At 46.5% G+C, this 16,625-nt stretch overlaps 1 protein-coding gene across 1 annotated transcript; it reads right to left on the bottom strand.

The window, feature by feature from the left end:
• Window positions 1-1,967: 1,967 nt before the first annotated feature.
• On the bottom strand, window positions 1,968-16,005 carry pax8 (paired box 8). The gene is made up of 12 exons (XM_047050999.1): window positions 15,918-16,005; window positions 15,359-15,495; window positions 11,572-11,737; window positions 10,743-10,940; window positions 9,742-9,818; window positions 9,050-9,175; window positions 8,775-8,944; window positions 7,737-7,857; window positions 6,458-6,679; window positions 5,908-6,009; window positions 4,416-4,493; window positions 1,968-3,387 (listed from the first exon to the last, which is right to left on the bottom strand). Exons 2-12 carry the CDS (start codon window positions 15,378-15,380, stop codon window positions 3,317-3,319), a joined length of 1,353 nt encoding a protein of 450 aa, XP_046906955.1. The 5' UTR covers window positions 15,381-15,495; window positions 15,918-16,005; the 3' UTR covers window positions 1,968-3,316.
• Between the last annotated feature and the right edge of the window lie 620 nt (window positions 16,006-16,625).

A 16,625-nucleotide genomic window follows, 5' to 3' on the forward strand; every position in this document is an offset into this window, starting at 1 on the left:
AGGGAGAGAGAGGGAGATGGAAAGAAAGAGACCAGGGTAAAGAGGGTGAGAGAGGAGAGGGTATTTCTGATGGGATTGTTTGGGGCAGTATAATGTTGTTTTTTCTGCTCTGGCTGTGCGATTGTTAATGTTTAACATTTGCAGTCGTTATTCTCCTGGCAGTTGGTCAGCTGGCGCTGAAGGCTCTGGAATCTGAGTGTGGTGCTTTGAAGGGATTGCCTCATTTTAACACTGCTCCAGAAAACAGCGGGCGCATTTACTTTAAAGCTCCTCTGTGTGTGTGTGTGTGTGTGTGTGTGTGTGTGTGTGTGTGTGTGTGTGTGTGTGTGTGTGTGTGTGTGTGTGTGTGTGTGTGTGTGTGTGTGTGTGTGTAGAAGCCTATTTCTGCATGCTTGCACAGGGAACTGAAAAAAAGAGTAAGTTGATGGGCTGGATGTTTGGGTATGGGTCTGCGGACAGGACAGAGGACGGCTTTCTAGGTTTCAGGGGTTTTCATCGATGGAAAGTAGAGAGATTAAAGAGAATGAGGGAGTGAAAGAAAGCAGCAATACAGATAAAATAAAGAAATAATGATGACATAAAAAGAAGAAAAGTGAGAGAGAGTGAAAGAAAGAAGGGAAGTGGATACAGTAAACAGGAAGTTGTCAGGTTTCATCTCCGTCAGATGTAACATTCTGGCCTGGCTGCATTGTGAGGTTCGCCGCTTAGCCTATCACTGATATTGTGTACTTAAAACCATTTTCTCCATAGTCAGTCCATAACCTTAATTTGATTTGATTTCGTGGTTCCTAGATATGGTTTGATAGTTTTGTGATAGATTAAGGACAGGAAGTACGGGGCTCAGCTCGTATTAAACCCCCAAAAACGGCGCGAGGCGTTAACGTAGCAGAACACACTTGAATCAATAGATCACATTGTGTTTATATTGTCCTACTGTTCAGCATATGTAGAAAAACGCCAATTAGGCTACCATTGCTAAACTGTCTCAATAATTTAAAAGCACTTGCGGGTAGGCTACCGCAGAAACGTGTTCGTCTAGGTTTTTAAATCACCACAGAAGTCGGTTTAGAAAAAGGAAAATATAAATGACCGTTTTGGATTAAATTAATTTGGTTTGAGTTTTTGAAGGCCTTCTGGAACACCTAACTCGCTGGGCTTCACCACGAGGTGTGGTCCCGCTTTTCACGCGCAGCTTACAAGAGGCTATCCATCAAGTCCAGCGCGCGCCTTTGACTGCTGGTCCAGGTGGGCCGCGGCACCGCCGAACCGTAGCCTCGTTACCGCGGTATAATAATGAGGCCGCAAAAGGGGGAGAAATAATTGCAAATAAAACTACATGATGCAGAAAATAAAAAAAGAAATTAAACAGATGCGCATGTTTTCAGGATCATTGCTTTCGTCCTCGTGCGTTTTCTGTAATTCGCTGAGTTGCTGATAATATGCAGCTGCAGATTTGAGCAAATGACAAAGTAATAGTCTCAATAACAATACTTCTAACAAATATAAAAAGAACAATAATGGCTGATAATGAAAATATGCAATACGATTATTATTGATAGTAGTCCTATTAATGACAATATCAACATTATTATTGTTGTGGCAAATGTTCATTATTTTAGTTATAATAAAAACTTAGACTTTAGCCTTTTTAGTTTATTTTTATAATTTAAAAATCAAAATTGTTAACTTTAAATTTAACAAAAGTAAATGGAGCTTTCAGGACACCCAATAGGAAGGTTTCATAACAACATCGTCTTTTCCCATTCTGCGCGAGAGGACTAAAACCTTCACCTCCCGCTCTGTAATATTGCAGAACTATGACTTGCTTCTCAAATACGCTACATTTGTGTAACAATTTGAAACATTTCAGTCTTTTGTCCAACTGTTTTTCACATTGTGTAAGAGCAAAAATTGCCTAAATGATAGCCTTAATGAATCAAACATAACAAACAGTAAACAGCGCAGTAAAAAAGTTTGTCATGCTTTATTTTAATTAAAATAATTCTTTAGAAATTCATTATTTACATCTTCAATAATATTAATACCAGTATAAGAAAAAAATAGTCACAGTTCTTACGAAACATCAGCATGACAACAAACTCGAAATATCGTTAAAGGAAAAAAATCTTTAAAGAGTTTAGTGTTTTTCAGATATTTAAACCATTGATCCCCAAACTATTCCTTCCCACAAATCATCCTTATAATAAAATTGCAATTCTTCCTACGGAGCGGTTTATACAGTATTTACATATTGCCATAGAAGCCCCACATCGATCAGACGACACAGGGCCTCAAGAGGGCATTCTAACATGACGCAGTTAACTCTCTCCGTCTCAGTCTCTTCAAGGCTTTGGCTCGGCGGGCGAGCGTCGGAAAGCAGAACATAAGATGGCTGGATCTGTTAACAAGCCTGTTGTTATCATACTGTCATCCAGTGTATTTACCTCTGTGGTTTTTTAAATTTTTGAATGGAAGCTCCGACACTGAAATGTATGTTTCCCAAGTAGAAGGAGAAACCTTGGAAACACACCTGTACTGAGGAGATGAGAGATCACCTGATCACATCGTCATGGAGAGTTTTGTAAACTAAATGCAAATAGAAACATCGCACAAGAGCAGCTGTCGCCAAAGCAACAACCTATCATTGATGTCACCAGGAAGTCATGGTCCTTTTCCAGAGCTCATTTAGTCCTTACATTCTGGGACAGAAGTCTGAGATGACATCCACCTCAGTGGAGACTATGGGGAAGGTCTTTCCAGTGATGAAAATGAGCCATAAGGCTGGATGTTCATAGGATCAAATCCATGCACCCTAGACAAGCCCATATGTTTTATTTTCACTAGTCATCTTTTGTATGCACCAATTGTATGTTGTTTTAGATAAAAAGCGACTGCTAAATGAGTCAAATATAAATGTAAAATATTTGTCACAATGCTTGTGGATGAATTACAGTGACAGCATGTGTAAACCGGTTTGTGTTCCAAGTTATACCTGAAAATGTCAACAAAAGAGCCTGATGCTGTGAAAGTCTGTTGTGCTGGTTCAGTCTGAACTCTGCAGACAAGTTCAGCTGTCTTGTGCTGGCATGGAATGCATCAATAGCGTACTGTCCCTTCTTCCTCAGGTTCCTGTCTCCTCACTTCCTACTTCCTGTTCTGGTCCTCCTGCCTGCTACTTCCTGGTCCCCTTGTCCTCAGCTTCCTGTCCCCTCCTCCTCCTTCCTGTCCAGCTCCAATGTACTTCCTGTCCCTTTCTAATGCTTCCTGTACTGGTCCAGGGTACTTCCTGCCCCCCCCCCCCCCTGTGTGGGAGGAGCTAAAGGTGGTCGTAGGCGGCGGAGGAGTGGGGTCCACTGCGCGAGGCTGTGCTGTAGTAGTAGGGGGATCCTGCAGGGGGCGACAGAGGGAGTTAAGCAGTGGAGGGGACTGGAGCTGCCGGCTTTGATGGACCCAATGTGGAGCCCAGATCAGAACTGATCCCCTCACACACAGCACAACAGCAGATGGTTCAGCTGGAAATCTCACTGCGCTGATTGTTTGTCCTGGATACAGTGTTGTGTCTGACTGTGTGTGTCTGTTTTATGTGTGTCTGATAGTGTTTCTCTCCTTTTTCCTCATACTCGCTTTCTTTTTCTCTTGTAGTCTCTCTCTCTCTCTCTCTCTCTCTCTCTCTCTCTCTCTCTCTCTCTCTCTCTCTCTCTTCTCCAGGTGAATCTAGGTCCTGTGTCTTGTTGATCACCAGAGAAACCAGCTGATTCAAGGTGACATCCCACCTTGTGACTCTGGCTGACTCTGGCTGGCTCTGATTGGCCCGACCAGCCCAGGTAACCGTGGCAATGAGCCTACCTCCTGGTTACTGAGTAACTATGTGAGACAACGTTGTACTGGTATTGTGACCTCAGACCAACACACACTTTTCACTTTTCAGAGTTTTCACCTCTGAATTCTGACTAACTTGTGCAAAATGTTCACAATATATACAAAGAGCGCGTTCTATATTAAGATGCTTTCAAGTAACTATTAAAATATCTTATGAAAGCTCTGTACTCCATCCCCTACAACTCCTTCAGATTTCCCCAGAATACTGTGTGTTTAGCCTCCCTGTGCTGTGGTCTGTTCAGTGTCCCTGTGCTCTGGTCTGTTCAGTCTCCCTGTGCTCTGGTCTGTTCAACCTCCCTGTGCTGTGGTCTGTTCAGTCTCCCTGTGCACTGGTCTGTTCAGTCTCCCTGTGCACTGGTCTGTTCAGTCTCCCTGTGCACTGGTCTGTTCAGTGTCCCTGTGCTCTGGTCTGTTCAGTCTCCCTGTGCTCTGGTCTGTTCAGCCTCCCTGTGCTCTGGTCTGTTCAGTCTCCCTGTGCTCTGGTGAAGCTGTCTCCCTGCTGTAGGTGAGGAGGGGGGCCTGAGGCCCAGACTCACCCAGAATGCTGGAGTTAAACCTCCAGGCTTCGCTGTAGGAGGTGTAGGGTGTGTAGGACTGCCCCGAGTAGTCTGCTCCTGGAGGACACACAAGCTGGAGGTCACACACACACGCTGGAGATACACACACACACACGCTGTATACACACACCTTACACACACACGCTGTATACACACACCTTACACACACTGCTGTTTCAACACCCTTGCAGCTATGAGGAGAAACGCAGGGACAGAATGAATCTGGTTTATTCTTTAGCAGAGCACCCAGCTCTCTAGAATGTTCTTTAGTGTTCGACCGGGGCAGTTTGCCCCTCCGCGGGCGTCTGCTGGGCCTGTGATTCAGTGACGGTTAGAGCAGCTTGTAAACCATTAATCTGCAGTCCAGGTGGAGGCGGGGCAGCTCCCCTCCGCTCACTGGTGCGTGTCACTAGTCTCAGCGTCCTCCTCCTTAACGCTTCCCTCCTCCTCCTCCTCCTCCTCCTCCCCCTCCTCCCCCTCCTCCTCCTCCTTAACTCTTTCCTGGCCCTCTGTCCACACCGCCTCCTCTTACTCCTCCGCCTCCTTTTCCTCTCCTTAACACTCCCCCTCCCTCCCTTCCTCTCCTCCTCTCCATCCCTCACTTCCTCCTTCATTCTTTCCAGCTTTCCCTGTCTCTACCCCCTTCTCTTCTTTCCTCCTTTTTTAACATTCCAATATCTAATTGGTAATTATGTTGGCTGGATTGAATCCCTGCCCCCCCCTTGACCCCCCCTCCTGTGAGTAATTGTGTATGAACGCTTCCTCACAGCAAGCCCAGGAGAAAAATAATAAATCAGAGCCTCTCATTTCGCGCTTCGAAGGGCAGACTTCAAATAAAAAAGGCACATCACACCACACACACACTAAACACATCACACTACACACACACACACACACATCACACATCAAACCACACACACACACCACAAAGACATCCACTCGTCCTGCACCCAGGCAGGCCTACTCTGCCACCCTATGCGCCCCCCCTCCCCTCACCCCCCTGTCCCCCCGCCCCCGCCCCCTCCCCCTCGGGTGGGCCCCCCGTTCCCATGGCAATGTGTGGTCGGAGGGGCTGTGTGGGGGTGGGTGCAGCAGGGCGGAACCCCAGCCTGCTCCCCGTACCCCCCGGGCCTGGCTGCCTGTCCCAGCATGCAGTTCACCAGCCCAACAGGCTACTCATTTACCAGCCCTGCCTCTCTGCTAATCTGCTGACCTGCCCCCCAGACCTCCGCACAGCTCTCTCTCCCTTTCTGTTTCCCTCCCTCCCTCCCTCTCTCTCTCTCTCTCTCTCTCTCTCTCTCCCTTTCTGTTTCCCTCCCTCCCTCTCTCTCTCTCTCCCCCTAACTCTCTCTATCCCTGCCTCTCTCTGTCTCCCTCACTCAATCCCTCTCTCCCTTTTTCTCTCCCTCTCAGGAGCATCACTCTGAGACCCAGCCCTCGAACCACCTCTGCTGCGGACGTGGAGGCTCACCTGCGACCATGCTGGTGATGGCGGAGGAGGAGTATCCTGTCTGTCCTCCGGAGGGGATGTGGGGGGGGTACCCCGGCAGGGTGGAGCTAACCATGTCCCGCCCTGCTGACACAACAACACAACACATGAAGCACAGGTGACACAACAACATGAAGCCTTTTGTATACCACTGTCACATGTGAGAGGACACCCACTAAATAGTTTGTTGTTGCACTTACAGTAAGGTTTTACGTTGTTTTTATTGTTTTTATGTCATATTGTAGTTGAAGTAGAGTTGAGTTGATTTTAGAACGAGACACTTCTGATCCTTGATCTTCTGCTGTAGTTTCTATACGTTCTATTTCTACATCATTTTAAATGAAAGCGTCGGCTTAATAAATCAAACAGTGACCGGAAGTGAAATGTGGTGACAGGAAGTGACATGTGGTGACAGGAAGTGAGATGGGATGACAGGAAGTGACATGTGGTGACAGGAAGTGACACGTGGTGACAGGAAGTGAGATGGGATGACAGGAAGTGACGCGTAGGAGGATGTCTGAGATGAGGTTACCTGACATGACATTCTGGCTGCTGATCTGCCCGTACACTGGTGCATGATGGGAAAATGAGTTGAAGGTGTGAGGGAAGCTGCAGCTGTTAGCGACAGGAGCCTGAAGACACTGCAACTCCAGGAAGGCGGAGCTATGAGCCGCCAGGTTGGGGGAGGGGCTTGTGCTTGTCACTTCCGGGGACATTTCCTGTTTCAGACAAAGTGGGAGGGACTGCAGAGGGTCTGTTTGGGCGGAGCCAATGGGGGTGAAGGGGAGGAGGGGGGAGACGAGGAAAATGGAATAAATGGAATGATAGAAAAGTTATGGATAAACAAATACACAATTAGATGTTACTCGAATTAATGTCAGAGAGGGAGGATGATGGAGTGAGTTCTGAGTCTGGGATGTGAGGGGAAAACAGCTCTGCATCTGTTCAGCATTAAACCAGGGAGGGTGCTTTGGGCAGTTGCTGATAATAAGCTAAATGAATTGGCCTCAGAAACAACAATCTAACAGATGAGAGCAGAGCAGACAGTAATCACCCCTCCCCAGGACACCTCCTGTCAGCACAATGACGCCAGCCCTGTCAGGTGTGTTCAGGTGGGTTCAGGTGTGTTCAGGTGTGTCAGGTGTGTTCAGGTGTGTTCAGGTGTGTTCAGGTCTGTGTTCAGGTCTGTTCAGGTGTGTCAGGTGTGTTCAGGTGTGTTCAGGTCTGTTCAGGTGTGTTCAGGTGTGTTCAGGTGTGTTCAGGTGTGTCAGGTGTGTTCAGGTCTGTTCAGGTGTGTTCAGGTGTGTTCAGGTGTGTTCAGGTGTGTCAGGTGTGTTCAGGTGTGTTCAGGTGTGTCAGGTGTGTTCAGATGTGTCAGGTCTGTTCAGGTGTGTTCAGGTGTGTTCAGGTGTGTTCAGATGTGTCAGGTGTGTTCAGGTCTGTTCAGGTGTGTCAGGTGTGTTCAGGTGTGTGTTCAGGTGTGTGTTCAGGTGTGTCAGGTGTGTTCAGATGTGTTCAGGTGTGTTCAAGTGTGTTCAGGTGTGTTCAGATGTGTCAGGTCTGTTCAGGTGTGTTCAGGTCTGTGTTCAGGTCTGTTCAGGTGTGTCAGGTGTGTTCAGGTCTGTTCAGGTGTGTCAGGTCTGTTCAGGTGTGTTCAGGTGTGTCAGGTGTGTTCAGGTGTGTTCAGGTGTGTTCAGGTGTGTTCAGGTGTGTTCAGGTGTGCCATCCCTCCACCCTGGTTGGTCAGGCTGTGAGGTGTGTCTCAGGTGTCTGGACAGGGGGCCGTGCTGCAGGTGGGTCAGAAAGCTCACCTCCCACTACAGTGTAGCCCTGATGGGCTCCCAGATTCCGACCAATAGCGGCGCTCGATGATGAGAGGCTGGTCTTGCCGTCTTCGACACTGCCACTGATGAGTGACAGAGGGTACAGAGGCTGGGGGAGGGAGGTGTGGGGTGGGGTGGGGGGGGGAAGGATAAGAGAGAAAGAGATAGAAAGGATGGAGAGAGGAAGAGAGAGAGAGAGAGAAGGAGAGGGAGAGGGAGAGAGAAGGAGATTATCCATTAGTGCAAGTGTGTGACAGCAGCATATTAGCGCGTGAAGGAGTGTGTGTTTGTGTGCTGCGGCGAATGTCTTCAGTTTACGGCAAACATCAATATTCTTTAATAGGACACTGCCTGTGTGTGAGAGGGATATTAAGAGGAATATATGGAGTGGATGTGTGAGAGAGGGAGAGAGAGAGAGGGAGAGAGAGAGAGACAGGGGGCGAGAGAGAGAGAGAGAGAAAGACAGGGAGAGAGAGACAGGGGAGAGAGAGAGACAGGGAGCGAGAGAGAGACAGGGAGCGAGAGAGAGAGAGAGAGGGAGAGGGAGAGGGAGAGAGAGAGAGAGAGAGACAGGGGGAGAGAGAGAGAGACAGGGGGAGAGAGAGAGAGAGAGAGACAGGGAGAGACAGACAGGGAGAGAGAGAGAGACAGGGAGCGAGAGAGAGACAGGGAGCGAGAGAGAGAGAGAGAGAGAGAGAGAGAGAGAGAGAGAGAGAGAGAGAGAGAGAGAGAGAGAGAGAGAGAGAGAGAGAGAGAGAGAGAGAGAGAGAGAGAGAGAGAGGTAGAAAGAGACAGAGAAAGGAAAAAGGGGACAGAGAGAGAGAGAGAGAGAGAGAGAGAGAGAGAGAGAGAGAGAGAGAGAGAGAGAGAGAGAGAGAGAGAGAGAGAGAGAGAGAGAGAGAGAGAGAGAGAGAGAGAGAGGGAGAGGGAGAGGGAAAGAGAGAGAGGTAGAAAGAAACAGAGAAAGGAAAAAGGGGAGAGAGAGAGACAGAGAGGTAGATACAAAGGGAGAGAGGAGGTGTGTACCTGGTCTGGCTTGCTAGAGGCTGCGGAGCTGAAGGAGTCTGGAGGAAAGGGGTGTCGGTCGAAGCCACAGTCCAGGTGCTGCGGGGGGAAGTGGTCTGGTCTCAGCAGCTTCCTGGGAACCCCCCCACTACCCTGGGAGTCAACGCTATGACGACAGCTCTCCTGGTCACCTGGTACAGAGAGGGGGGGAGGGGGACGGAGAGAGAGACACAAAGGTCATTAAGTCTTTAAAGTGACCAGGTCTGTGTGTGTGTGTGTGTGCCCGGGTCACTCACTGTCGTCGTGGCTGCGCTTGCCCTCTCCCGTGGGCTGAGAGATCCCCAGCAGACCACTGATGGAGTAGGTGGAGCCCAGAGAGTCGGAGTGGGGAGACTCTGGAGGGGTGACGGCTGAACTGGGGACTGGAGGGAGGGAGGGAGATAGAGAGAGGGAGAGGGAGGGAGGGAGGGAGATAGAGAGGGAGGGAGGGAGATAGAGGGAGAGGGAGGGAGGGAGGGAGATAGAGAGTGGGAGAGGGAGGGAGGGAGATAGAGAGTGGGAGAGGGAGGGAGATAGAGAGTGGGAGAGGGAGGGAGGGAGGGAGATAGAGAGTGGGAGAGGGAGGGAGGGAGATAGAGAGTGAGAGAGGGAGGGAGATAGAGAGTGGGAGAGGGAGGGAGGGAGGGAGATAGAGAGTGGGAGAGGGAGGGAGATAGAGAGTGGGTGAAAGAGGGAGAGAGAGGGAGGGAGGGAGGGTGAAAGAGGGAGAGAGAGGGAGGAACAAGGGGGTAATGAAACTATTATTACTCCCATATTATTGTTACCATTAGGACCAATGCTTAATCTTACAGACCATTAAACATAGAGTATCTTTAGTCTTGATCCCTTGAACCAGATTATAATGCTGAACATTATGGTGTCTGTGTGTGTGTCTGACTTACTAAGAGTGTGTTTGTGTGTGTGTGTGTGTTTGTTTGTGTAGACTTACTGAGTGTGTGTCCTGGACTCAAGCCCTTCCCGTCCATAGGCAGATTGAACGGCTGTTGTACCTTTGTTCGGATTATTCTGGAATAAAGAACTGGGATTATTGATGCACAAAACTGTAGTAGTGTTAAATGTAGTTGTGTTAAAACTGTAATGTTGTATATCATGTAATATATAACAACTGCAATCCAAAGAATGGAAATGACAATACGCGTGATCATTAAATTATACAGACTTAGATCTCTAATATCTCCATCTCATTCAAACCATTCTTACAGATCTTCCTCAGTCACATCTGAAATCTCCATCTCTTTCACATTTCATAAAGGCCCAAGGCGACCAATCCCAGCCCTTCTGAGGACTGAGAGGAGCAGCTGACCAATCCCAGCCCTTCTGAGGACTGAGAGGAGCAGCTGACCAATCCCAGCCCTTCTGAGGACTGAGAGGGCAGCTGACCAATCCCAGCCCTTCTGAGGACTGAGAGGAGCAGCTGACCAATCCCAGCCCTTCTGAGGACTGAGAGGAGCAGCTGACCAATCCCAGCCCTTCTGAGGACTGAGAGGAGCAGCTGACCCATCCCAGCCCTTCTGAGGACTGAGAGGAGCAGCTGACCCATCCCAGCCCTTCTGAGGACTGAGAGGAGCATCCGACCAATCCCAGCCCTTCTGAGGACTGAGAGGAGATAGACCACACGTTTGATCCTAAACATGTCCTGCCTGTTTCCGTGATGATATCCGTCCAGGCACAGTGGAACAAACACATCTCTCAGCTACAATAGTGCCTTTACAGTAAGTGCAACATCACAAACTATTTCATAGGGTGGGTAAGACTGAGTGGATGAGGGGTTCCCCAGGTGAATGGATGAGGGCTCTCCAGGTGAGTGGATGAGGGCTCCCCAGGTGAGTGGATGAGGGCTCCCCAGGTGAGTGGATGAGGGGCTCCCCAGGTGAGTGGATGAGGGGCTCCCCAGGTGAGTCGATGAGGGCTCCCCAGGTGAGTGCTTACCTGTTGATGGAGCTGACACTGGGCACGGTGTCGCTGTCACAGACGCCCTCGGCCAGCAGACGATCTCTGATCTCCCAGGCGAACATGGTGGGATTCTGACGCTTGTACTCTGCGATCTTATCCACCACTTTGGGTGTGGCCACCTTGGGCTTGGAGCCCCCGATCACACCCGGCTTGATGCTGCCAGTCTCGTAGTAACTGAGGAGACACACACACACACGTCAGACCAAGCCAGTGGGTTCCAGGACCATGGGGAGATAATGTCATAAAATGTGTTCGCTCTGCTTTCATCCACAGTGATGGGGATGCAGGGGGGTTTGAACCGTAAACCTCTTGGTCTGCACTCTACCACTGAGCTACGCCCATCGCTAGACATCAAATACTGTCTTTATGTATCTTATACATCTTCATCCTCTCGCCACTGTGCGATACAGTGGCTAACATCAGATGGATGTTAACCACACCTTGGTTGAGATTGTTTATTTAGTCTATAAATGACATGCAGGGTGGACAGTGTGTCTAGAATGTCCTGTCAATCATTAAACCGAGGCCTTAGGTAGGCTGGTGTTGCCGTGGTGATGTTAGACTGTAAGAGGGTGCTTGGTCGTGGCTCCAGTGCAGAGTACAGGAGAGCCGTGTGACGTCAGTGTCTGGCCTGGTGAGAGCAGGACATTAACAGACCAAGAGTGCCAGGTTTGATGAGTGGGCTGCCAGGTTTTGGGGCGTGGGCCGCCAGGTTTGGGGCACGGGCCACCAGGTTTGGGGCTTGGGCTGCCAAGATTGGGGCGTGGGCTGCCAGGTTTGAGGCGTGGGCCGCCAGGTTTCTCACCGTCCCAGGATCTTGCTGACGCAGCCGTGGCTGACCCGGAGCTGGCGTGAGATGTCGCAGGGCCGGACGCCCTGGTGGGCCATGTCCACGATGCGCTGCCGGATCACCTCAGGGAGAGGACGGCCGTTCACAAACATTCCTCCTAGTTGGTTAAGACCCCCATGACCTGGGGGAGGGGGGGGATGAACACACATTAACATCGAGGAAACCCCCCCAGTGTTGACTGATCACACACTGTACATCCGTGTGTCTGTGTGTGTGAACTTCTCGTTGACAAACTCAGACACGCGCACACACTCAGACACAAACACACACTCAGACACAAACATGCTTAGATACACACACACACACACTCAAAAAGGTACGAGCGGGTGCAAACACAAACATATCCTAAAACACACACATACACACACACATTTATTCATATTACTGCAGATAATAGTAACCAATCCAGACCAACATTTACAGGAACACACTGCAGGTAGGTAAACCTATGTGAAACAACTTGTAGATATTTCTGCAAAACTTTGTTTACCACAAAGAAAATTAGAAATTCTACCAATTTATTCACAAAATGTGTCTAAGCTTTTCATAAAACTTTGTACCAAGCGCTAAATATATTTTGCAATTAATTTAGTGAATAGAGGGTTATAATAGTCGGGTCGAAGTTTTCGTGAACATAAAACGTGGGACAATAAATTGTCTGGAGTATGTCAGTAATGCACACAAACACAATAAACGGAAATAACGCGATAACGCAAACGCTGGATTAGGGAAATTCCGTTGATCAAACGTTACCGACTTCAATGGACTTGTTTGAAAACAGCGTGACGATTACTTGGAGTTAAGAGTTTGACATTTTTCGACATGCATAGGTTTAGTTATTGTGGTAAAATTGTAATAAAAGAGAATAACTGACCAAATAAGTCGGATCTAGCTAGAAATTTGACAGCCTCTGGTTTAGACAGCTCAGTGCAAGTCTTCCACATTCTAGACGTTCTGAGTCCCGGTTCTGAGTTCTAGATCCTTCTCTCCAGCCGGCCTGGAACAGAGAAGGGTTCGAGAGCAGGATAGTCATGACTCGCGAGGTGAAAAGTGGCCTACTGCTTCGTTTACGCATTTAAAAAAATACATTTCTGGACAATTTTATATTTTATATTGTAACCTATATTTATTTGTTTGTTGTTTTTTTCGCAACGTTGTCCATTTAAATGTGAAATTAGTTTATAGGCGAGATGGGAGAAGGATCAAACCACACAAATGATCCGAAAGGCTTAAAGAATGAGACAGATAACTTCTAACATAATTAGAATAAGCCTTTGATCAATTTTACCAACGGTTATAACTTTAATTACACATTTTATGAAATCATCCAATAGAAAACAAACTCTTCTTCAAATTAATGACTTCTCTTTCAGGATAATTATTTTCTAAATGTTTTTTTTCCGTTCAACTGAACAGGGCTTAGGCTACTTTGGTCATGCAGACGGTCTTGAGAGCTTAGGCCTGAAGTGCACAGTGGACCAACATGAACATAGCATCCTGTATAGCTTACATCTCAAAATAGTTTTTGAGAATAACATTTATTATAAGGATAAAAAAAATACAAATAAAACACTATCCTATGACGTGGCGCCAAATTAAAAAAAATATATAGCTATATAACGCCCAAGTGTACAGTTTTGCTTCCAAAGAGTTCCGTTTCTCATGATAAAGGTTTCAAAGCTATATATAGGCGACTTCTATTGATTTATTTTTAGGCTGTAACGGCTAAAAAACATGCCTGTTCAAATACATTTAACACAAAGCATCAGGGAATATCGCTTTTTAGCCATGGCAATTTAATTTAGTCTGTATGAAATCTAAAATCGACGTAGGCCTATTCTCTTAAACATTTTAGTAAACGCAACTGGGGACGTTTTTCAAAAGTACTTTTTCTGTTGTTGTCAGCAGCCTCTGAGTTCTACATCCTGCATCAGTGACTTTGTAAGAATCCCATTGCTTTTAATTTAACCCATTCAGTCTCTGCTCTCGCTCTTTCCCAGCTTTCATTTCCACATCAAACGGGTCTGGGTGGGGAGCGCTATTAACGGTGCTAGCGGAGTGTGTAAAAAACCTACTCGCCAAGCTTCACCAACCTGCAGGATATTACACACTACCCCAGGGGAATAAACACACACAGGAGCAGACGCAATGCAGACGCACGCTTTTGCTACAACGCCACACACACACACAAAGAGTGAGTGCACGTACACACACACACACACACACAGAGAGAGAGAACACGCATTGGACGTTTGTTTTAAATATTATATAATTACAGAGATTTTAGGAAACAAAATCACCACTCTTTTGAGTTCCTTGTCTCAGTTTCTCCTCCAACTCAAAATTATCCTAAAAGCTCTTCAAGTTAGCCACCTTCATGGCTACACCGTTGTGAAACCTTTATGAAAACCAATGCAATAAAATATTTCAAATGTATATTTCAGGCTACTATACGTTATACATTCGTATAAATACTGTTGAGATTCGAATGATATGCGTGTTTATATATATTATAGTTTATAGCCTTACACATCATATAGCCTACTGTATTAGGTTAAATGGACATGGTTAGATAATCTAACATGGATAACATAAGCCTGTTATTAAAGACTATTCATATCTTGAACAACTTAAGTAATTGCCAACCTTATATGATGACACGAGAAAAGATGGCACAGACGATAGAGAGTGTCATAATTTATGCTGCGGGGTGACTGGGTGAAACGTAAACAAACCACACGATTCTACCCCCCACCGTTCCATCATTGACCCAATTGAAGTGACAATGACCGCGGGTTGCCCCAAATTTATATCTGACAGCTAAACTAACCTCCAATTAACTTTCTAAATGCTTCCCATAGAGAAAGCATTAGAAAACTATGGGGACCTTTTAGAATAATGTACTCTTATTGAGCCTTTAAAAGCTACTGCCTGAAGAGGCCTCCGAATTTTCACTGCGAGTTGGACAATGTTTGTTGTAAACGTGAATATTAATTTAGTGAGGTTGGCTTTTCCTTGAGCCATTTTATGTTGACAAGGTTCCAGAAAGCCTTGGCAGTTAATAGTGCGACAAGTACTCAATCATAAATGTGTGCAACGTTCACGAGACAATAACAGTGAGGAACACAGGCCGGTGCAGAGCTTCACGAGAGCTGTTTGCACGAGGTCAGTACAACTGTACATCAAATCTTTCTCTTTAAAATAATAGGAAATTATATTTCAACAAAAAATGAAGTAGGCTACGCCTATAGTTTAAAGGTAACCTCAGTGAGTTTATAGTTCCTAAATTATTGATTTCACACATTTCACTGGTTGTCTTATTCGCTTAAATCATTTAGAAAACTGTATCTAATAGAGCAGTTTGTTGACCGAAGTCCTCCATAAATAATGTGAGGAGGTTAGGAGTTGACAGCTCTTCAATAGAAATATGATTCCGCAAAATTGACAGCTCATTACGTTCAGACATAATTTAAGGACTGAGTCAGAGTTTAACATGAAAATATATACTTTCTTTCAGTTGTGGCCGCTAGTAGCATATTTATTGTAATATTAAGGCCCACAAGATCCGTAACCTCTCGGCTTCATGACACGTAGGGAATTAGAGCAAAAACGATTTTAACTTTGTGGGCTACATTGTCAAATTGTTTAGTTCGAATTTGACTCCAGAATACATGCGTTTCTTTACATCTAAAACATTATAAGTTCGCGTGTCGGTTAGGGTTATGGTTAGTTTTGTTTTTACCTCGTCCGTTGGAGTTGGACATATCTCTGAGGTCTCTCTCGGTAGGTGTCCACGCGCTCTCCCGGTTAATAAGACGTTTTTAGTCCATGTGGGGCCTCGCGATGCATGCGTGTTCCTGAGTGCACTCTTAAAATGCGCTGCAAGAGGATATTGTCAGTTAATAAGGGCTTCTGGACAGGACTGCGCTGTTTTCGGATTTCGCCCCATAAAAAATGATCGGCGTGATAACCTTTTTGCGAGTCCCTGACACCCATTCTTTAAACTACTCAAAATAGATTGAAAATATATATTTTGATTTATATTGTACAATAGACTAACCATTACTTTCATATTATTTAGGCTATCTTTGAAAGAAACGTTTCAGACACAAGATGGTTCATGCGTCATATCAAGATAATGTCTCGGCTACATCTTTAAGTTATCAGGAAAAACCTTTTTGTTTGACATTTCAACAACCGAGCGAAATTGGCAACAAAAGGACGATTATATTTTCAGCACATTTCAGCACAAATGACCACTGCGTTTATCATTTAAAGCTCCGGTTAGAGTTAACAGTTACCTTTAATATGTAGACAAATGCAGTTTTCAGAGAAGATATCCTTATTATCCACTGTTACGGACCCAACTGGAGGAAATGTAACCGTAACCTCGGCCGTGAGAAGATCCAACACTAGCTGACAAAGATTCAGGAGTGATTTTGTCTCAACATTAGCAGTAGCCTATGAGATGTTTAAGACCTGCCAATCGTGTTCTCTCCGGGGTTTTATCCAACTGACGCTCTCATGGGCGAGAAGTGGAGACTGTGCGCTTCCGCCATTGGTTGATGGATTGCAAGGGGCTGTATTAGAACAGAGGCGGGGGTGTGGCTTTGTGGAAAGAGGGTGGCTCTCCTCCCTAGCCACATGGATGGGTGATTTCGTGTTTTCAGTGGCATTCCACCCAACACAACACACTGACTGTGTGAAACAGCAACGTAGCTTACGGAAACACTCGTCAAGGAGTCGGTTTGTTTTCACCTCCAGCGACAGCTCCACTTTGATTAGATTGTGTACAAGATGTGACACCATTTCCGGCGGTCTGCGGAATCAGGTTCATGTGGAGAACAGCCTTTTCACACACAGTGTGGTGCTTGATCCGTCATAATGTATGTTTCAACATGACATGTTGCCGTTGATCATCTAATCTGCTGATTGTTGGTCATAAAGAAGAGTGTTGAGATATTTTAACTTATAAACTCAGCAGCATGCGAAACCTACGGCCATCAACT

This window comes from Hypomesus transpacificus, unplaced genomic scaffold, assembly GCF_021917145.1.
Source record: "Hypomesus transpacificus isolate Combined female unplaced genomic scaffold, fHypTra1 scaffold_133, whole genome shotgun sequence".
Lineage (NCBI taxonomy): Eukaryota > Metazoa > Chordata > Actinopteri > Osmeriformes > Osmeridae > Hypomesus > Hypomesus transpacificus.

What these genes read in the sequence shown, in the direction of transcription:
- pax8 (XM_047050999.1), bottom strand. Translation starts at nt 15,380, where the DNA reads ATGTCCAACTCCAACGGACGAG. An exon ending in CCTCTAGCAAGCCAGACCAG is followed by an intron (nt 7,858 to 8,774) that starts GTACACACCTCC and finishes TCCCTCCCCCAG; the next exon opens with CCTCTGTACCCTCTGTCACT. An exon ending in CAGCCAGAATGTCATGTCAG is followed by an intron (nt 6,010 to 6,457) that starts GTAACCTCATCT and finishes TTGTGTCAGCAG; the next exon opens with GGCGGGACATGGTTAGCTCC.